Source organism: Sebastes fasciatus, chromosome 23, assembly GCF_043250625.1.
Source record: "Sebastes fasciatus isolate fSebFas1 chromosome 23, fSebFas1.pri, whole genome shotgun sequence".
NCBI lineage: Eukaryota > Metazoa > Chordata > Actinopteri > Perciformes > Sebastidae > Sebastes > Sebastes fasciatus.
In genome coordinates this window covers 16268725-16291620 of record NC_133817.1, presented here as the reverse complement: position 1 = coordinate 16291620, position 22896 = coordinate 16268725, and the positions used below count along the sequence as shown (strand labels likewise).

At 39.7% G+C, this 22896-nt stretch overlaps 1 protein-coding gene across 1 annotated transcript in view; it reads right to left on the bottom strand.

Moving 5' to 3' along the window:
- Positions 1 to 22896, bottom strand: part of cacna2d4a (calcium channel, voltage-dependent, alpha 2/delta subunit 4a) — a 103764-nt gene that overhangs the window by 4936 nt on the left and 75932 nt on the right. Inside the window, exons 28-36 of the mRNA XM_074625020.1 lie at positions 12950 to 13011; positions 6762 to 6776; positions 6227 to 6271; positions 5890 to 5952; positions 3537 to 3607; positions 2416 to 2491; positions 2273 to 2325; positions 1651 to 1706; positions 314 to 334 (exon numbers count right to left, since the gene is read on the bottom strand). Coding sequence (XP_074481121.1) covers positions 314 to 334; positions 1651 to 1706; positions 2273 to 2325; positions 2416 to 2491; positions 3537 to 3607; positions 5890 to 5952; positions 6227 to 6271; positions 6762 to 6776; positions 12950 to 13011 — 462 coding nt within the window. The remainder of the gene's footprint in view (positions 1 to 313; positions 335 to 1650; positions 1707 to 2272; positions 2326 to 2415; positions 2492 to 3536; positions 3608 to 5889; positions 5953 to 6226; positions 6272 to 6761; positions 6777 to 12949; positions 13012 to 22896) is intronic.

Here is a 22896-nt window from a genome sequence, read left to right as displayed (position 1 = left end):
GTTTTGAAAACAGAGAGAAGAGCCATAATGGCTTGTTGAAATTTTCACGTCTGCTTGCAAGCCTGTGTTTTCTGTCTGGCTTCCTCTGAGTTACATTCGTTTCAGTGTAACACTGTGCTTAGGTCTTGCTTTGTAGAACTTGCCGGTTGTGCCTGTTCCCGCTGAAAAGCTACTTACGTAATCAGAGACACCACATTTTTATTTCGTTTGAAGTATACTACAAACACTACGCCACACAGAAAATGCAAAAAAAAATAATTTAGTTTTACAGAACACTGATCTTCCTGAAAAACGCTTCAAGACAGATACTCACACACGCTGAAAGATGACTTGGCTGAATGGAGGGATGATGATGATGATGACGATGGTGTGTAGTAGGAGGAAGAGTGGGTGATTGACAGGTGGAGTAATGAGGAAGGCGATAGATGGAAAGACAGAGGCAGATGAGATGTTGCTACTCCATAATGACTTCTAGACTGGTGATTAATGTTGCACACAATTTACAGTAAACACTGCTGGTATTGAGCTGACACAACAGACATGTGTGTCATTACTCCAACGTGTTAGAGGTGACTGATGGCACAGAGTGATATGATGAAAGAGAGTGTTGATGGTGAGTACTAGTAGCCCAGACTTACATTTATGTTAAAAGGATAGTTCAGGTACTTATCCATAGTCAGTGCATTACCTGCAGTAGTTGGCTGTCTGCATGCGACTATTTTGGAAATACAGACAGGAGTTACCGCGCAAAACATATTTTAGACACCTAAAAGAAAGGCCCACCTAAACAAAATCAACATCAGTTTAATTTTACGCTACATTTAGAATATTTTTCCCGGGTTTGCGTTGCCGTGTGACAGCTATACAGTCTGTTTCCAACGGGGAACTGAAGCCGTTACCTCTGCTCTCGCCAAAGCAACCAGACTCCATTGTAAAAAACAGTAATTTTACCACGCAGAACACGGGAGCTGGTTAGGAGTTCGGATTCACCAAAGTGATACAATAGCACAAACAAACTAACTGATCAAGGCAGCGGTAGACCAGCAACCCCCGTGTTCTGCGACATAAAATTACAGTTTTTTTCAATGGAGTCTGGTGGCTTTGGCGGCAGCATCGATGGATACAGCGACTCCAGTTCCTCATTGAAAGCGTACACTTAAATTGATATTGATTTTTTTAAGTGGGTCTTTCTTTTAGGTGGCTAAAATATGTTTTTCTGCCGGCCCCGTCCACAGCAGTACATTGCTTTGCTCCTGTACCAGTACTCCTGTCTGTTTTTCCAAACTGGAGGCGTGCCGACCGTCATCTACTGTAGGTAATACACTGACTATGGATAAGTACCTCATACAACCCCACTTCAAAACACCCAAACTATCCCTTTAAGATTTTAAATATGATTTAATCCCTTAATAATTGACTTGCAACCCATGTAGATGTGTAGATGATATGTGTACTATTTCTAAAGAGTTGGATTTTAAGGTAAATATTGCAGTAATCCAGATCCTGCTCTGAAGGTTGTGATGATTTACAGAATATACATGATTTATACTCGTGGAAGGACATTTCTCAGCACATTTTAAAGGGACATTTGTCACAAAGACGGACAGAGTTTGACCTTAACTGGCTACATTTCCTTCTTGTAGAGCTCACCGTCAGCGAAATGCTCCGTGTGCCAGAAGCCGCAGATATTAAACTCCAGGAGAAACCTTGTGAAGAAGAGAGAGAAGAGGAGAGTGGACAGGCAGAGGGAGTCAATTAGGCGGTCATCATTATGGAGACCAAAGCAGATTGCAAGCAGATTGCATTCAGCTTTCAAAAAACTGGGCCAGGACCCAAAGTTGTGTCATGGGAATATTAAAATGGGTCCTCAAATTATTCAGCAGTAATTGGTAGCTGTTTTTTGGATAACTGGATAAGCCTTAGCAAGTCATTACAGTAAAAACTAAAAGCTTTTAGTCCGGGACATCTTCCTGTTAAACAGCCTCGTTTTTACTCTTCAGTTTTATTACGGTTTAAACAAAAAAAGATATAATATGTCTTTGGAGATGCTGGTATGAGAGTGGTATTGATCTTCTTATCTAACCCTTGGCAAGAAAGCAACTAAACATAGTTCCCTAAATGTCAAACAATTCCTATAATAATCAACCACGAAAAAAAAACCTTCCACTGCTTTTACACAGAAAAAAACAACACAATTTACTAATACATAACAGCAAATCTGAACTTTATGTTTGGACATAATGACATTTGGTTTGCCTCTAGCAATACTTACAGTAGGAAGTTGGAGAGGACCCACTTGAGGGCCGACGCCAAACCATAGAATGGCTGTAGAGATAAACATATAGATTATAGTTAGAATTCAATGGATCATTATGGGTTATAATACTGTATACAGAGTGGGTGTAGTGTACATACACTGAGAAGTGGACGGGCGCTGCTGACAGAGTGCAAGTTCATCTTACACATGGCCTGGTAGTCGAACAAGGACACCCTGAGGAAACACACGCACACACACAAAAGCACATGGTGTTGCTCTTCAGGGAGTATTTGTACCGACTTACATCGATTCTGTGACCCCCTGCAGACTATTACACACAGTGTCGCGTAGCTGAGCTTAACCTTTGTGGAAACCCTGATCCCTAACTTAAGTTAGAAAAGAGAGAAAATCATCCCAGGGCTGGAATTACTTTCCTTTTTTTAAACAGAGGATTGACCCAGTGTTTCTACCTTTTTCGTATTTTTCTACATAGTGTATATTTGGTCCTTATGCGGGTAGAGGCACAATAGCACATAAACACACATACTCAAATTTGCACAGCACACAGCCACTGAAGTTCATGCATGCTCAAAGCCAGTTATGTAATATCCCGTGTCAAATCAAACATGACAAAAAATCTTTTAAAAATAGCACGTTACGACTCGTGAGATTTCAAACATAACAGTCGGGCGAAAAGTAAGAGGGGGGAAAACATCCTGAGCACTCACAGAAGCTCAAAGGGGAGGAGAAAAAGGAAAAAAGCATGGACATCTATATCGCATATACAAAGATGGGTGAATCAGCTACTCTCGGCACGTAGAGAGGACAACACAGGGCAGAGAATATACTATTACATAGCAATAAAAACAAAGCTTTTGAGTCTCTGTAATGACAGTAAAGCATGCCCTCCAGGCTTTGGGTTTCCTATGCATACTAATGCATGGTTTGGGTGTATGAGAACACAAAAGCAAACGGAAAACATTTCAACAGACTCAACAGCAACCACTTTTGTTTGTGATACAGCCTGAGGATGACAATGTTATCAAAATCATGAGCCACATTCAAATGCATGGTGAGACACTGGGATGCATAATATGGTATTTAACATTGCAATGTGAGGTAACTGCAGCTTCTTGCCTAATTGATTTAGAGATGTTTACATGACATGCTTGAGCTCTTTCAGGGCCGGTCAGGACTCTGTCTTTTGCTAACAGTGAGACCAACAAGACAGACAAGCGGAAAGACACACAACTTAGTCAGGCGATGACAACCATATTACCTTTTGAACATGCCCATTCTGATTAGTGTTGTCATCACTGATCCGTCGACCTCGCCAAAAAATCGTCCCGCCTATTAGAAACCAGAAAAAACACTGTGTGAAACCTTCTGTGTGTGGCTGATAAACTGACAATATCAACTCCCTTCCTTGGTGTTCACCATTTCCACTTTCACCTCAATGTGAAGTGTATGATCAATTATTCATCCAACTAGTACGTCATATTGTGTGTTGGTTGAAAAGCAATGTATCTCATCGCACATGTTGTAGTGTCCCTAAAAGATGGGCCCTTACAGGAATCTTTTTAAAGAAATAGTTTGGCATTTTGTGAAATACGCTCACTTTTTTTTGCAGAGACTTAGATGAGAAGCAACATTCATGTCTGTACGGTGAAAATGAAGCTGCAGTCAATTAGCTTAGTGAAAAAGAGGGGAAAGAGCTAGCCTGGCCAAAGGTAACAAATCTACGTAATATCACCTCTAAACATGTTATATCTTGTTTGTTTAATCCGTACAAAAACCGAAGTGTAAAAACGGCACGCAGTAACTTAGCAGAGTCTTGTCATCACCGTGAGGTTGCCAGGCAACCAGCAGAGACTCAGCTAACCCTTAACAAGAAAGTGAGTGAGCATATTTCACAAAATGTCAAACTATTCCTTCAACATAATTTCACTCAAACCTTAAAAACACATATGGGCATATTATAGGAGCATCATTGCTATAATCAATAATTAAATAGTTACGTCTGTAGTAAATATATTCGTTGTTTATGAACTTTTATCTGCTCAAAGGAATTTTTCTCAGACCGGTTTAGTGATGCTTTCTGTTTGTTTTTGTTTGTTTAAAAAACGGAAGAATAAAGAAGAACTAAGAATTTACATAGTCGAATCTGATTGGTCAAGTCTTGCCTATCCTCTATCTTAAGGCTATCGCCAAGATGTTGCCCCGATGGTCCCAAAAATTTGGATAGTGTACATGGGGATTTATTCACGCACACTAAGGAGATAGATTGAAAAGCACGTGAGTTATTTTCAAACTTTTAATCACAGTATTATTAATAGATTGATATTTAATATATAGGCTATACAGTATATCATGATTTATTAGGAGAAACCAAGCAATTCTATGTAAAATTAGACAATCAGCATCCGCATAAAGCCCGGATGGAATGATCCTTTGTTTCATAACTGCATGTTTCTGCCACTGCGTCGATTCGACTGAGAGACTGGCAGTCGAATCAGACCCCTTAGATCAAATCATTGAATAATCGACTATTCACCCCTAAATTACAGCACACATTGCTGCTTGGCTTATGTTTTGTTTTTGTTGTGTAGGCTGGGAATATTTGTCCCTTATGACTCTGCAGTGCTTGTGCTACTTATACAGTTGTTGTGATTCATGAGCGCTGACTCATTTTTACTGCTTACACTTATTATTGATATTACTGTGGGAAAAGGCGGAAATATGAAAATATGAATATGTAAAAATGTTATATCATCATCATCATCTTGCTGTTGGGTAAAAGTTTTAAATGGGCCCAAAATGGGTAGTTTGTCTGTTGGACATTTTTTCAACCTGGACACTATTTGCACATGTTTTTATGTCTAAATGATAAATAGGGAATACAGTTTTTGAAATTAGTTGTAATATACGGGTTGTAATGTAATCGCTCGGGGTAATAGCGTCCACTAAAAGTGTTTGTTTTTGCCACAGACAGGCTCAGATTGTTATTATAAGTGTCTGACAACATTATGGAAAGAACCCCTACAGTATTAAAGTATTAAAGTATTAAGAGTATTAGAGTATTAAAACCTGTTTCCTGGAATTTCGCTTGATTCGGTCTGTTTGTTATTGTGTGTCTCGTTCGGAGAAGTCCCGTTCTGAAATCTCACATTGTTAAAATCTTCTAAATATTCAGCCATGGTCCTTTCCACAATGTTGTCAGACACTTATAATAACAATCTGAGCTTGTCCGTAGCATTATTCTTCCATTACAGCCCGTTTGGCGACCGCAGTGTTCTCCCTCAATACTCAACCAATTTCAAAAATATTTGATCCCCACTACTAGTCATTTAGACACAAAATCATGGGAAAATAGGTTCCAGGCTGAAAAATACTGAAGTTTCCCTTTAACAATTGTTCACAGAACGAGAGGCGGGACTCCTAACTGAATCACAAGGGAAATTAAAGTGATTGTATTTCTGAGTAATGTTTTGGATATTACAAGTGTGTGTTTCTTTTCTTGTTAGGTAAGGAAAAATTGACGGGCGTAAGAGCACTCAAATAATCAAAGACTATAAAGTCTAGAAAGCACTCTTTCTCTCTGTGTGTGTGTGTGTGTGTGTGTGTGAACTCACATCTTTGCGCTGTTTAGAAATTAGGACAAAGCCATTATTGTCAATCACGTAGCATGCGATATCCTGAGATGAGAGACAGAAACAGAGAGAGCACTTATTACTTATGTAAGAGAAGATCTGTGTCAAACCCCACTAATAGAGATAACAATATGCAAAATGATTCATATAAATTCAAGTCATGAAGACTCATATTTAAAGCTTTATGAGTCAATTTCTTACTTTTTGTGGCTCCATACAGTCACACAAGATAACAATTTTTTTTTTACTTTTTCAATTCACGCTCGCTTGAGAATTCATATTCACCTCACATCAGACAGACAGCCAAAGATATACTCACAAAGCTGTCACACCGAAGAGGACAAATCCCATCTGTATCAGAGCACTGGAGGATAGACAGGCAGACAGAGAGAGAGAGAGAGAGAGGAGAAAAGGATTATAAAAATATAGGTGAAAGTGAATGGAGGTGTAATACGTGTTATTATCTGATGAGTAAGTGCGTTTGATGGAGGGCATGTTTGTGTATGTGAGGAAATGAGTCAAACACCCTGTTAGTCCTCTCCGTGGAGGTGTTATGCTCGAACATGTGTCAGTGTCGACAAGTGCATCTGTACGTGTGTGTGTGTGTGTGTGTGTGTGTGAAAAAAAACACATCGGTGGTAGTGAGAAGGTGTTAATTTGCGTGTGATTCGTCTACCTGTGATGGGCTCCTGAGTGTCTGCAGCAAGATGTCTGTGACTGTGTGTAATCTGTTCTAACTGGAGTGTGAAGCTGACTTCACAGCGCTTCAGCAGGCGCTGAAGATGTTAAATGTGGTTCTGTGCAAAAAAGTAGAGTTGATGTTTTGAAAAATGAGGAGACTTGTGCATACTTACATCTGTGTCATTTGGCTGAGGAGACGCGAAAAGAGAAAGCAAGAGAGATGAAAAGGAGAACATGAAGAAGAGAGAGAAACATTACTTCAGTTAATGATGTGTAAGCCAATGCACTGACTAGACTGTCTCACTGTGTTGCTGTTAGACTGCTGTTGAAAACAGGCCATACATCATCTAAGAGCACATGTTGGGTAAAGACAAAAGACTGCAGATGTTTTTTTTTCATGAATGCCGATTTTTATAAATTTAATTAACAGATTTTCAAGCAGGCCTGGAGAAATTTAACAAATCATTGAACATTTTAATCGAAGCACTTGCAGTTTAGAGCTGGGGGGGAAATTTGATTAGATACACAGACATCAAGTATCGATCTTTCATCATATAAACTATTAACCCCTTAACAATCCGACCGCTATTCTGTCTTTCAGAGGTTGTAGCGGGTTAGTCTTAAAGGAAGATACTGGTATCATATGAAACTAGATAAGGAATCGAATGGTACCAATCATGTCATGTTAGATTGTGGGAACAACGCTAAATAATGCTCCAAATTTAAGGTACATTTTGGTGAGGAAAAACGGGCATGGCCATTTTCAAGGAGGCCACTTGACCTCTGACCTCTAAAGATATGTGAATGAAAACTGTATCTTATTAGATAAAACAGATGTTGACAAACTGCATAATTTGCAGTTGAAAAAAGGTAATAAATCGCATATATCTTATCGCAATAGCATATCTCAAAATGTTTAAAATCGCAATAAGATCGTACCGTAACTTAAGTATCGTGATAATATCGTATCGTGGGGCTTCTGGGGATTTACACCCCTATTGCAGTTAAGTGTTTGGTGCTTCATCCATAATAATAATAATTTACTGCCTTTGCAAGTGGAAAGGGGAAGTTCTCTATCAAAAATTTCACCTCCAAACACTTTCCCTCATCAGTGGAAGGGTCATGAGTCAGACTGTCAATAGTTCCCCTCATGACTTTATGGTCGCATCTTATGTCCAGTGCATGTGTGGATTGGCGCCTGTGGACAATATGTCTTTAGAATCATGGTCAGGCTATATAGAGCGTGTCGATGTGCGAATGAGACAATCTATCATCCTTTTCAATCCTATTGCAGCAACGTGTCAGTCTTTCTCTCCGCTTCCCATCGCTGCCTCCTGAAATAAACTGCAACTCAGCGAGTGGACTGACAGAGATGATGATCCTTCCCCACACGCTGTTGGTACGTAGCGCGACTTGATGAGGAAACTGTGGGAAACTAGATCATCTGTTTCTGCTAATTGCGTAAACAAATCAAGCCTAAATACCTACTAGTGAAACCCCATAGGTCACAATGAAACAACCTACTGAAGATTGCTTATTCAGCCTGTCGCCAGGAAAAAATGTTGGCATTGTACATTTCTGCAAACCATGGATATGTTGAACGTATTTGCATTTGGTCAGAAGAGCAAGCGGCGTATTACAACGAGCGATGCGCAGAGAAAGTGACGTTGTAGCCAATATGGAGCGGCTGTTATTGAAAGTTATGTGGTATAATAACGAGTATAAAGAGCGAGAAAGTCCACCAAAGACTGGTGGGAGTAGTGGTGGATGGGTCAAACAAACACAGGACTTGCATCCAGGAGTCCGCTGCTCGTGTCTAGAGTGAAACCAGAAGAAAGCTGAGTTTACGCTTGTTACACGTTACATAAGAAAGTCCACTAAGGGCAGTTGTTATGGTTGTTACATTACATTGTGTTACGTCGCTACTCAGTGTTACGTTACGCTGTCACGTTACGCTGTCACGTTACGCTGTCACGTTACGCTGTCACGTTACGCTGTCACGTTACAAAAACTTGAGTTTATTCTCAGTTGCATTTCCAGATGGACTGAATCACGCCACAAATTAATTAAAATCAAAACCGCCAATTTGTTCATCACAGTTAACTGCCTTGCACCCTCTCTTTGTTTTAATGTGTGTTATCACCTCTATAAGCAACAATTCTATGTCTCATCCAGTTTCTTTACTTCTAACATCAGAGCCAGATTTGTAAATGTGGGCAGCATGTAAGAGGCTGTTCCCCCAGCAGATCCTGTGTTGGTAAATGTGTCTCGTCTGGGAGCTCCAGGAGACGGTGAGAGCATCAATTATCACTCTCATTCTTCCCTGAACCTCAATCGAACGGTTTCCCACCGCGACTGATAATCCCGCTGTCTGCTCACATTCACACTTGAACTAAGATTAAGCAACTCACACTACAGCATTATAATCACTATTCTATACTGAGCTTCGCTATAAGGCTATTTCTGAAGATATTTTTTCATGAAACCATAAACTATTCTTGTTTCTTTGACTGCAATAATTACAGTACTTACTAATATACTTTCATTTCAGAAGTTGCAGTGGAGTGCTGACACATACAGAGAAACAGTATGCAAGTTAGCAAATATGGGATTATAGAGAAAGGAAGACCAGCTGAGTTTTGTCCGTGAGATAAAGAGCACGCCAAGATGTCAATGGCAAAAAATTTATCATCTTTTGATTCTCATTACTATCATCTCACAGACTCTCACAGCATCTCCACTCGCTGTCAGACAAAATATAGCAGCAATGGACTCTGAGCGATGGGAGGATTCACACTATGTTTTAATGTGATGTATCTTTAGAAAACTGTGGGTTTGTAGATTTAATAAAGGTGGGAGCATGAGTCAGTGGAGCAAGGCGATTCATTTCTTTCTCTTTCACTGTCTCTCACTCTTTCAAAACATTATGCAACTTTTAAACGCCAAGGACGTACACACACACACACTCACACACACACTGAGACAGTATATAAAAGAGTGTGTTGTACAGAGACGTCAGAACATTTTCCTATTAACGTCCTGACTGATTCCTATTAGATGGCAGCTCATGCTTTATTCTCACCCCCACTTATTCATAATTCATCAACTAATAACATCTTATTTTAACCTTATATACTGTAGCTGCAAGGTCAGATGGGGTTTCCTTCACTTATGTAACTCTGAGTTAACTGTAACTGAGTTGTTTGCAATGATCACCTCTCTCAAACACATAAAGATGAAGCTAATTGGATGTTGTTAGTAATTAAAGCAAATCAATTCTTTGTTAATTGTGATTCAGATAGTTCTCTCGCAAACACCTGATGATGGAGTAGTGTGAGAATCTGGGAAAACCAATGTTTGTTAATGCATGCGTGAATCATTCCCAATATATAAACACAATAAATTAAATTAAGTGCTCATGACACATTTACTGCTACACAATGGAAAAGGCAACATGGGCGAAGATCCAAATGTAATCTAAGATAGTTGCTTTCTTTTAACACTTGACATGACACCCTCTTTGGCAGAAGTCTTTTTATGTAGACAGCCGGTTGCCATGTGACCATTTATTGTGCTTCCTCCCGAATATTACGTCATTCAGGACGTACAGTCGGTACAGTATCTTAAGCTCAACACTTAAAATAGACCACAGAGAGGACACTCATGTGTGTGCATGGATGGACGCACAAGAACATACACAGTCAGGAGGAGCACACAAAAAAAACCTATGAAATAAAGATGCTTGATGGTGAATACATGACAGAAAGATAATACGATTATTTAACCTACCTAGGTGGGGCGGGGGGGTTGAGGAGAGAAGATGAGGGAATAAGGAGGGAGCATAGGGGATGAAAAAGGAAAAATGGGGAAGAATTGAGAAGAAGGAGGGGACACGAGAGGAGAGAAAATTGAGAATTTAGGCAGTAGGAGAGGAAGTCGAAGGTGAATACAGTGCATGAGGATGGAAGTTTACGTCCAGCATAAATCTAGTGGATAACAAGGCTACTGCTAATGCTGCTAATGAGTTCCTCGCTGATGAATATGGACGTAACAACACACTTGTGCGCAGATGGTCATGCATATGGTCCCTGTCAACATGACACGCATTAACATTCACATATACGGTACTCTTGCCTTCACACCTCCACAGACACACACGCTCGCACGCTCACACTCGGGAGTTGCCGAGCCACGCCATGGTGGCTATCCATCATTTGATGGCTAGCCAGCAGCCCTTAATGCTCTTTTAACTGCTGTCATTTACAGCCTCGAGAGCGGAGGAGAGGAACGGCCGAGCTATCAAACACCTGCTACAGCAAAGGTGTTACGCCAAATTAAGCAAGTTGTCCTGCATAATATGTTTTCCTTGAAGGTGTGGAAGAAATGAAAGGATACTAAAATTCCTCCACTGAAACTGGTACTGATGAAACTCTCTGAGCAGCACACAAAATATCAGCTATTCTAATGATGACATTTAATCGTTCAAAATAATATTTTCGGCAGGGTAATCCCTCCTTTAGAGGCCGTTGCAGGGATATGGAAAACACTGCGTAATTACCAACTAATGTAGCAGAGGAAGAACCTATAATCATCCTCTACTCCTACAGTAATATAGTAATAGCTGGTGTCAGAACGGTCTGGTGCTTTAGAGGGATATTCCTGAATATAGGACGGAGGCCACGGGTTAAATCAACAGCCATGTCTTATATTGAGCAAGATATTGAACAGGGACTTATTCAAACACAGGGATTTGGTGTTCGGTTAATGCCTAAAGTGTAAATGTGAAATTTGAATGTCAAATCAGGAACGCAACCTTTTAAATGGTTGATATGGATGAATTTTTAAACTGGTCACTTCAGGAGATACAGCAGGGGTCATTATTTAGAGAAGGGTTAGTATTATTCCTCAGTAACTGAACAACCAGCTCGTTGTTTTGTTTGTATTCCACAAGCACTGTTCAATATAACAGCCATAACCATAAATATATCAGACATTTCTCATTAGTGCCGGTGTAGAGCTACAATTAACTTGTTTTATAGTGGGCATTAAAAAATAAAAACAACTATAAATCTAACATGGAAAAAAACTAAAGCAATAATGCTCTAATCACAGGCTTTAATTCCCAAACAATGCACAGTGGTACCTCACATTCATGATTCATGATTTTGTTTTTCAGATGGTGGCATGCATTAAATTGAAAGCAAAAAGTTGTAAATAGCTGATAACTTAGCCAGAAGTCAGCTTATATAGTTTATGGAGTTTATGTCAGTGTCACAGTTCTTATTTTGGAATCAAACTTAGTGAAATGTCCGCACAAGTTGAAGATCTGTACTTGTTAATGACCTACTGGAGTGTGACGTATCCTCATACAACAGTTTGTATGATATCTTTTCAAAATACACTACCATCTTCACAGGAAACTACTTGGTTAGGTTGAGGAAAAGCTCAACTTGGTTAAGTTTAGGCAACAAAACTACTTAGTTAGGTTTAGGAAAAGATTGACTTGGTTAGGTTTAGGAAAAGATCGACTTGGTTGGGTTTAGGAAAAGATCGACTTGGTTAGGTTTAGGAAAAGATCGACTTGGTTAGGTTTAGGAAAAGATCGACTTGGTTAGGTTTAGGAAAAGATCGACTTGATTGGGTTTAGGAAAAGATCGACTTGGTTAGGTTTAGGAAAAGATCGACTTGGTTAGGTTTAGGAAAAGATCGACTTGGTTAGGTTGAGGAAAAGATTGACTTGGTTAGGTTTAGGAAAAGATCGACTTGGTTAGGTTTAGGAAAAGATCGACTTGGTTAGGTTTAGGAAAAGATCGACTTGGTTAGGTTTAGGAAAATATCGACTTGGTTGGGTTTAGGCAACAAAACTACTTAGTTTGGTTTAGGCAACGAAACTACTTATTTAGGTTTAGGCAAAAAATGACTTAATTAGGTTTAGGCAACAAAACTACTTAGTATGGTTTAGGGTTAGGGTTAGGTTAAATGATTGTGGTTCGGGTTGAAATGAAACCGGAATTGGCGTAACTTAAGTACGGAAGTTACGTGACAAATAAATCAACGTCGACTTCTGGTTTCACACGGGATTACGAAAAAACACCGGTCTCCTTGGAGAAAGTCTGGTGTTTTTAAGACCCAACCAATCCACCCCGACCTCCTCCCTACGCAGCGTTTGTCGATCTTTATACTTCCTGGTTCATGATTACATACAATTTGATTTTTTTGGGGGTTATATAGGAATTACAGTGTATTACTTTTCGTAGCTATAGCTATGAACGAGGTATGAGAACAGCCTGTGGAGAGAGACCCAAATATTTGCAAGAACCGTTACAGAGGAGAACACTTGCATCAGCCTGTATGTACTGACCTGTGCTGCAATGGCCCAGAATTTGGACTCCATCAAATCCAGACTCATCTGGACACCGATGGCTGCAGAAAAGAGAGAGAGAGAGAGAGAGAGAGAGAGAGAGAGAGAGAGAGAGAGAGAGAGAGAGAGAGAGAGAGAGAGAGAGAGAGAGAGAGAGAGAGAAAGGTGAATTAAGTACAGTAAAATAAACCTGTACACAAAAATGAATAGAGTTAAATGGATAAGTTGGAAGAGAAGATAGAGTGGAGGATGTGGCAGATGTAGTGTACACATACAGTATACAGTATATGGATAGAGGAAGGGAAACACCTCTGCTATACAGATGTTCCACAACTGAGAAAAGCGCCTCTCTCTAAAGGCAAACGTCCACTGCAAACATTATTAGCACACGCTGATAGTGTCATGGCAACGACATGGAGGCATGAAGGAAACAATGTACACCACCTGTGGCTATACACAGCATGGTCTTTCCAGTAATATCATCTGTCTTTTGTTATTGCACTCTCTACCTTTATATCCATTCTCTATTCTTGGGATTGCAGAGTTTGTAAGATGCACAGCTTCTAGATTTCTATCACCTCTCTTGGTGATATTATATGTGTTAATTCAAATTTGATGTGAGTTTCTATATCTATCGTGGCATTTTTATAGCATGTTCTGTCAGAAAAGAGATTGGGAAGGTAATATTATGCAAAGGCATCCATGTCACACACATCTAATGCAACCAGTAAACAGCGAAAGCAGCGTTAACTTTGACAGTCCTATTGTATATATTATATGTGTAACTCAAATTTCATGTGAGTTTCTATATCTATCGTGTTATTTTTTATCGCATTTTCGGTCAGAAAATTTAATTTTATGCATAAAGATAACAATATGCAAAAGCATTCATGTCACACACATCTCCTGCAACCAGTATAGACAGTAAAAGCATTAACCAACTCCTTTTTCTTTCCTTTTTTGGCAAGATTTCTAATTTGACAACATTCAACTAACTGCTTTTTCCTGCTTTTTTTGCAGTTTTTAACCAAATCACACAGTCTTTATCAGCTGATGGAGTTTGTACACGTGATACAGTTGAAAGCTCTTAATAAAGCTAATAAGTGGACCTTTAGTTTTACGTGTTTTTTTTGGCCAAACTTCTATTTCCAAGGTCAAAGATATGCTTTGCTCACGATACAATTGAAAACTGGAAAAAGTAAGATTCCTAATGCTACAATCCCTTCTCTCTGATATGAAGATTAAATTAAATTAAATTGTGTGATCAGTTTTGATATTGTAGTAGTAATATTACTAGTAGGAGACATATATAGTATTAGTAACAGCACTTGAGGTCGTAGACAGCACTGCTGTGATAATATTTTCACTTTAAGTAGTGATTCCTTTAGAAGTAATGGTTGTAGCAGCAATAGTAGAATGTAAATGGGGGAGGAAACTTTAATTCCAGCAGTTTAGAAGAAAGAACATTAATGAGCCGGTTAATGTCCCAGAGAGAGAGAGAGACGATATCTCTCTCTCTCAGCTCTCAGGCTGGAGGAGTAGAAGAGGACCTGCTGTACAGATCAGCTCTGCCTTCAGAACTCAACTTATGAAAATCCTTTTACAGTAACTGGCCTTCTGAGCTTCAGTACCGCTGTGTGAACTGACTATTCTCAGACAGTGTGTGTGTGTGTGTGTGTGCGTTTCCAACCTCTTTCTACAACACAGCACTCTCAGTCACAACACATTAAGCCAAGAATTAGTGTGCGTTAGTACATGTTTCACACGCGCACATAAACACACACGGCGGCCGGGTGATTGCTTGTGTCAGCTTAGGGCTGGACGTCCATCAGCATTTTAGTCGGCGTGGTAATGCAAAAAAGGAAGTGTAATTGCATAAGTTTCTCAGTGCGCACACACTGTATACACACACACGACAAAATACGCACACACTGCGAGGGAAGATATGACACTTCATATTAGCATCAAAGATTCAGCGTTTTTTTTTTCTTTTCCCAGCGTGCTTTTTACAGCCACACAGGGAAAGCCTCCGCGGTTCTCACAATACACAGAGCACATATAAAACACACACCCAACTCCCCTCACACAACGCACATATAGGTACACACGCTGTATACAGCATGCACTATGTAATACCCAGCCACACACATGCACATCAGCATGTATTGTAATGACGACACAGAGCTGAATAATTACTGTAATGGCATCAGGTGGCTTCATTATGATGGAGATTAGTTTACGGGTTGATCATTTTAGGTCTGGTTGCAGGGCGGAAGAGGACGAGGAAGAGGAAGGGACAGAGTAAAGGCCTGTACACCCTGGAGGCGTAACACTAAATGCATTTATTGTCAGACATCAGCCATACGTTTGAGGACCATACCAGCAGTTTTTTAAGTCTTACCCCATTCTCATTACTGCACTCCCCATTTTTCTCCCAATATCAATTTTGATATGTTAAAACTCAAGTATCTCTCGATACCGAGTATCAATTCAACACCAGTGCTCTCTTTTCCCCAAATTTAACATCTGTATACCTCACTGCATGCAACTCAATGGAATCATATAAGGAAGCATAAATCTGGGAATTACTGTGACACTAAAAAAATTGGTTGGCACACCGACATGACTGAATGAACAAATTTAATATTGGAAACGGCAAACTGTATTTCATTGACAAAGAAGCAATATTTAAAGTGGATTGTGTCATGACCAATCCTGTCTCCCACAAAATGACATTCCCATAAAGCTAAAGTGCATTCTCAATTACGTTCTGGGGAGTTCTTTTACTGGATTACGATCGCTGTTTTAAACAGATTAAACACGTGGTTAACGTTGTAAATTGAAACAAAACAAAATAAAAAATGCAACAACACTACTTAGTTAGGATCAGGCAACAAAACTCCTGATTTGTAAAAAAAACCTCATGATTTGGCTTAAAATGACGACATTTCACACGGGACACAAACAGCGGTCTCCTGGGGGTGAGTGCGGTGTCTGTTCGCCCTCGCTGCGGCCGTCTGCGGACTTACAAATGTATTTGTGATACGTCAAAGAGAAATGGAATCTGCGACATAATACAGTTAGTTGTATGGGAATGTTATTTTTTGGAGACCGATACTAATCCAGATCATTGCATTCCTAATCACAGTTATCACTTTGCAAACCATAAGAGCCGTAGCTAGGATTTTATTTCCCTAGGAAAATCCCAACCACCTATGACATGTTTAGCTTGCCAACCAAAAGCAATTTTAAAAACAGAATTCTCAAACAGAGCGTTTCAGACAGAGGGTGATAGAGGTGCTGCAGCACAGCCGGTATGAGAAAAGTAAAGCATTTTTTGATCATTAAAAAGCATGGAAACATGTTCGAGTAGAAACCCAAAACACAACTATGCACCTGAAAATAAGTATAATAGGTGATCCTTGAAATTACATTATTGTTGTTAGGTAACGAAAATGAAAGAAAAAAACAAAACAATGGCTGCCTGGAGCAGAAGAAAAATACACAAGAAATATAAAACTGTATCCTTTGAAAATTGTAGCTAAACTTAAATCCACTGGTATGGTAAATGGTCAGGGGTATTTCATCTTAGTCCATAGGCTGAAAAGTTCAACACAGCTCACTCAATTATGCTTGTAAAATGCTATTAGGTGATGAATAATGGATCGCCGAGAGTAAGAATAAACCTTGAGCTGTACATACTCGTGGGGATCCGTCTGGATATTATAAGGAAAAAGGCTCTGACATGTTCCGCCTGAGGGTGTGTCTTTTTTAGTTTGTGAGCGCCTGTGTGCGTATTTGCTTTGTGTTTGTGCGTGTGTCATTGATTCTGTCCAACCTCTTGAAAATCAGTCGTCATTCTGAATCGTGGCAGTAATCAGCCTGTAATCAGTCATGTACACAGAAAAGTTTGTTTAGCTGATTGGGGGAGCTGTTTATCTGTTCATACGGCTCATAACGGCTCCAGGACGGCTGTTCGGAAATGTCAGAAAAGTGTTAAAATGGACTTACTATATAAACGGGTATGGACAACCGTGTGTATTTAAACACCCTCTTCCACACATCTCCTCTTCCTCGATAATGCTAGTGACCTTGAGGTTGTCTCTCTCCACCATAATCTCAGATAAAGTGTTGGAAGGCCATTATGGAGGGCAGCAGTAATCTGCCTTCTCTTCCTCTCTGAGTTGGAGGCTGATAGGCCAAATCTAATTAAAACCATCACACTGATCCCTCCGTGTGTGTGTGTGTGTGCTGTAATAGATGTTTTTTTCCCATAATGCAGCAAGCACTTCTCAATATTTGTTCAGTTTGCATACAAGCATGTACACAAGATGCATGACCTTGAATGCATACAATTGAGAGTGTGTGCACTCATGGGCTTGAATATGTGTGTGTGTGTGTGTGCCTCACAGTCTGAGTTGCAATTAGCGTGAGCTGCCAATCACAGTGGAGTGCGCCTTCAACAGGAAATGAATTAATGAGGAAATAAATAAAAAAGATTTGAAGCAACCTAGAGCCGGCGTTAATTGGTTATTACACTAACGAGATCGAGGGATGAGAGACGGAGGGACGCGAAACTGTGAACAATGGGAGGAAGGTATGTGTGAGGAAGGAAACGGGGGAACAAAGGTAAACAGCACCAAAGACTCAAAGTCTTACTGCATTGTAGTCTCAGGAATTAAAATCATTATACATGTAGCATTTCATACGTTTTTAATGCGGGCTGTGTGATTTGAATGCAGGTCAAGTATATTACAAATAAACAAAGATAAAATGTGCCCTTGAGGCCTGGAAAATAATGATGTAAATGAAGTGTAACCGGGTATATTCTGAATAAATGATGCCTTTGCAACCCTGTCTCTTACAAATGCTGGATTAATTTGCCACCATAGACTGTATATATAAGAAGTGAACGTAGTCACCGTGATGTCACCTATTGGATTGTGGACTGCTGTTTTGAAGCCTCAAGTTCGTCATTTTGGCTGTCACCGTCTTGGTTTTAGGCCGTCGCCATCTCGTTTTTTTGCAACCAGAGGTGACACGATGGGGTGGAGCTGAGTACAACCGAACACTGAATATGACATTTTTAGGCGACCAAAATAAACTCATGTTTACAATGTTTACTGATGTAATAAATCAAGTGAGAAGTAGGGTCATTTTCTCATAGACTTCTATACAATCAGACTTCTTTTTTGCAACCAGAGGAGTCGCCCCCTGCTGGCTATTAGAAAGAATGCAAGTTTAAGGCACTTCAGCATTGGCTTCACTTTTCAGACTCGGAGGTTACCCACTGGTTACATTACATTACATACATTTAGAAAGACAGTTAACGCTGCCTGTCTTGTGCTTTGTACGCCCACTGTCGACCTCAACCGCTCTCTTGACTCGTGACTTTTCTACAAGAATGTAGCACTTGGGGCCCGAGAAAAAGTTACCAGTGTGAACATAATACATGCAGCTATTAAACATGATTTTTTCTTTTAGGAACCAGGGCTGCATAGTCCTGCCACTAAAGCTTACTATAATTGAACAGAGAGACTGGAAGAGACAGGGAAAGGTGACCAGCTTACTGGCCTTTTGCTAAATGAGGCAGCGAGAGTGTCAAGTGTCTGACAGACTGTGAAGAAAGAGAGGAAGAGAGATAAGGATGGTGGGAAAAGGAGGAGAGAGGGAAGGCAATATCTAACCTACCTATCTATCTATCTATCTATCTATCTATCTATCTATCTATCTATCTATCTATCTATCTATCTATCTATCCATCTATCTATCTATCTATCTATTTTCAAGTTGTATATTTGGTTGAAACAGAGTATGGTGACTGTGCAGCTCTATAAATGGCCATCCTGCGTGTGTTCACACATTTTTGACATCGTTTAGCGAGTCTGGCTGTGTGTGCGTGTGCGTGTGTGTGTGTGTGTGTGTTGTGCCGAGGTGGCACAGGAGGTCAGCTTGTGCTAAATGACCAGAGAGCAGAGTCGGTGTTGATGGTTCCCTTAGCAAGACCCTGGAGTCGAGGCTAAATATATTGTAACACACACACACACCCGCAAACGGAGTCAATAAATTAAACTGGCACAATGGCTAAGTCTCTGGGCACGGAGGGGACACTGAAAATAAGGCCGCTAGTGACGAGGTCATTTCATTCTTTTCTGTTTCTCTTTCACACACGTATACACACACACGCACACACACACGCACACACACACACACACGCACACTGGGTAGCAGCATGCTTTAGTAACGGATGTGTGAAGCAGATATAATAACCACTAAAGGGAAAAAGAGGGCAAAGGAAGTAAGAGAGACAAGAAGAGAGTCCAAGACCAAAGGAGTGAAGGATACATACACACACACACACACACACACATACACACGCACACACACACACACACACACACACACACACACACACACACACAGACAGAAAGGCCGTCAGTAGAGCACAGAGATTGTAATCAAAGGAAGAGATTAATTGATGTAATGGAGTCAGGTGGCCCAGGTGGAGAGAGACTGATGGAGGGATGAGGTGGGACACGAGGGAGGACGGGAAAAGGATAAGACAAAAGGCAGAGGGGATGAAAGAGGATGAATTGATTTTTAATAATGTTATGAGTTGGAAACCCTTTTTCGTTTCAACCAAGCGCGGCTATCAATAATAGAGCGAGCCAGATCAAATGGTTGTGTGTGAGCGTGCATGAGAGTATGTGTGTGTTTCTCGTTCTTGCGTTAGAGAGGTGGGAGGTGTGGAGAGGAAAACAAAGAGTTAGGGGTGTATGTGTGTTTTAGATTGTGTGAGAACTGGCTCTTAATTTAAAATTCACACCTCCTTTTTTAGAAGATAATTACGGTTTATTAAAGTTTTTTATTCTTTTTTGTAGTTTTGGCCATCGTTCCTGTTGGTAATAATAACATTACGACTGCCCTTGTTATCTCTCTCACTGGACAAAAAAAAACACCGACACCCACTAACATCTGGCTGACAGTCGACATTCATTCCCGGCACGTAATTCCCCAGATCTTTTTTTATGATTAAGTTCAGTCGCACTAGTTTTAACAACTTCAAAAGCAATCGTGCTTTTTATAAATTGAATATATTATTACTCTGTTAAAATGTTGGTGAAGAGCACATTATGACTTGACTCGAAACGCAAGTTTAGGACTTGAGGCTTGACTTTGAATATGTCAGTCTTGACTTGGGACTTGCCTTTCTTGACTTGAGACTTGACTTGTGACTTTAGTGCAAAGAATTGAGATTTACTTGTGACTTTCAAAACAATGGGAACCGGCCACCACGTCCGTAACGTTGAACATGACACACCAGAAAAAAAACAGAAAGGCATATTCGTCTACTGACAATGGGAAAGGAGTCTATTGCCTATTTTTTAGTGGTTTCACGTGTTTAAAAAAAAACAGCATATACACAGTAATTATGGTGAAAAAAGGGTATATGAGAAGGTTTAAGTCTGTTTTACCTCTGACCACCACCAGCATCACTGATGACACCCTGCAGTGATGTCACATTGTACTGACACACTCTGGAGTACAATCAACAAATACAAGATTGTTCATGGGGTATTAAGTGACTCTTTCATTTTCTAATTGGTGCAGACACTGTCGTACATAATCTGGCCATAGATGATTTTCTAACTGCTAATTGTGATCATCAATGCGAACCAAAAAACTCTTTTGTGGTTACATGCTGTGTGATTATGTAACAAAGGACATATTGTACAGTGAGGTTACTGAAGCGAAGTTATTCAAACCTCATCCTCGAAACACAATGTCTTTGCATTGCATTCTGGACCATTGAATCCTCTGAGGCTCTTCGTGTTTAACTCATAAACGTTTGCACAAAATGATCTCGAGGGAAGCATTTTCTTAGCTGTGTAAGCATTTAAAACTCTCCACTTGTGTGTGGGCTTGATATTAGCGAGAGTAACTGATTCACAAAATCTGTATTTGAAGGTATTTTGTTCCTAGTTTGAGGTCTTAAAAGTGTGTGTTTTCTATTTGAAGTGATTGTGGACAACGAGATTACTGTTTATCTGAACAAATGTCAAAGACTTCTCATGTCTCTCTTCATTCTCTTTTCTCTCGTTTATTCTTTCTGGTACACCCACAAACACACACATCAACACCGACAAAGACACAGTCGAACAAACATGCACAGAGATTACAGCTTTCTCACTTAGAAATGTCATTTGTGTTCTCTTGTCTCCCTCACAAACACACAAAGCACATAATTATAGTTTTTATCGACAAATGCCAAACATTCATCAGGAAGATGGAAGAGAGTGAGAGGTAGTTCAGTTTTTTCTCATTTCTACCACGTCTTTCTTCTCTCTCTTTCTTCATATCCTCTTTAATATGTGACCGTTTGACCCTGTGAAAACTGAATCTCTCCCCTCGTTCTAATCTTAACCATCAATGTTTCCAAAGGTCTCGACATCTGTCATCAATACGCCTCACATTGTAATCTGCATCTTGCATGTCCTTTGCTGTCCTGTATTATTAATTGATACGTAAGCTTTAGGTTTAGTCCATTTGCACAAAATATTGCTGTTAACAACAGCGGAGAGAAGAGACAGAAAAACAACTTAAAGATGACAAACACCATTAAAGCTCACTACTGAGAAGAGCGCTGCATGAATAAGAAATGCTGACACGGCAATAATGGCAAGGGCAAAAAGGGATTTTTTGATTTAAAGGATATAATACAGTAAGAATATAATTGTATTGCTATGATGTGCTGTTGACGAATGATTATTGCAGGAACACATTCATTCCTTGAAATTGGTTTTGGCTAATCAGGAGACTTATAGTATTTGTCAAATAAAAAAAAAAATGTCTTTGCCAGTCTTAGTCCAAAGTGTTCCAACTGTGATTGGTAAATAATAAACATTTCACTCTTTTGATTTTTTAATTAACCGTGCATGGGTCCAGAATGGAAAATGCATGCAGAGTGGCAAAACATTGATCTCAATGAAGTAAACTGTCAGTAATGCTGGACTGCTTAGTGCGGGCTGTTCTCATACACCGTTCGTAGCTATACCTAAGAAAAGTAATGCGCTATAATTCGTATATAGCCCACAAAATCAACTTGTATGTAATCCACGTGTTGTGATCAGGTAGGGGTGGATGGGTGGGTCTAAAAACACCGGACTTTCTCCAAGGAGACCGGTGTTGGTACCCTGTGTGAAACCAGAAGTCAACGTTGATTTATTTGTCACGTAACTTCTGTACTTAAGTTACGCCACTTCCGGAGTTATTTTAATCCAAACCACAATCTTTTCCCGAAACCTAACCAAGAAGTTTTGTTGCCTAAACCTAACCAAGTAGTTTTGTTGCCTATTCCTAACCAAGTCGATCTTTTCCTAAACCTAACTAAGTAGTTTTGTTTTCTAATCCTAACCAAGTCGATCTTTTCCTAAACCTAACTAAGTAGTTTTGTTGCCTAAACCTCACAAAGATGTTTCCGGTGAAGACAGAAGTTTATTTTGAAAAGAGTGTATGCATGTGTGTAACTAGCGGAAATTGTCATGTGTTGCTGGACATTTCGTATGAAAACACATGCAAAATGAGGAATAACTTTTCGTAAGATACAATACAAACTCTTGTATGAGGATATGTCGCATAGATACATAGTGTAAACACAACTCTTTTTTTTTTTTTAGCAATTATATTTTGATTCAATACATTGCAAAACATGCTTCTCACTTTTAATTATTTTATTTTTAAACAAGGAAATTGTGACTGGCTATTGTCACTATTTGCTGACAGGCAATTACTGAGCAAAAATGTTTAAATAAATAGATACAGTAAGGCGATAAAAGTTCTTGTTCTCATACTGAAGAACTGGCCTCTCTACACCTCTTCTTGTTATGTTGGCAAAGGATATTTCTACAGTTATAAGTCACTCTGGATAAGGGCATCCTTTATCTGAC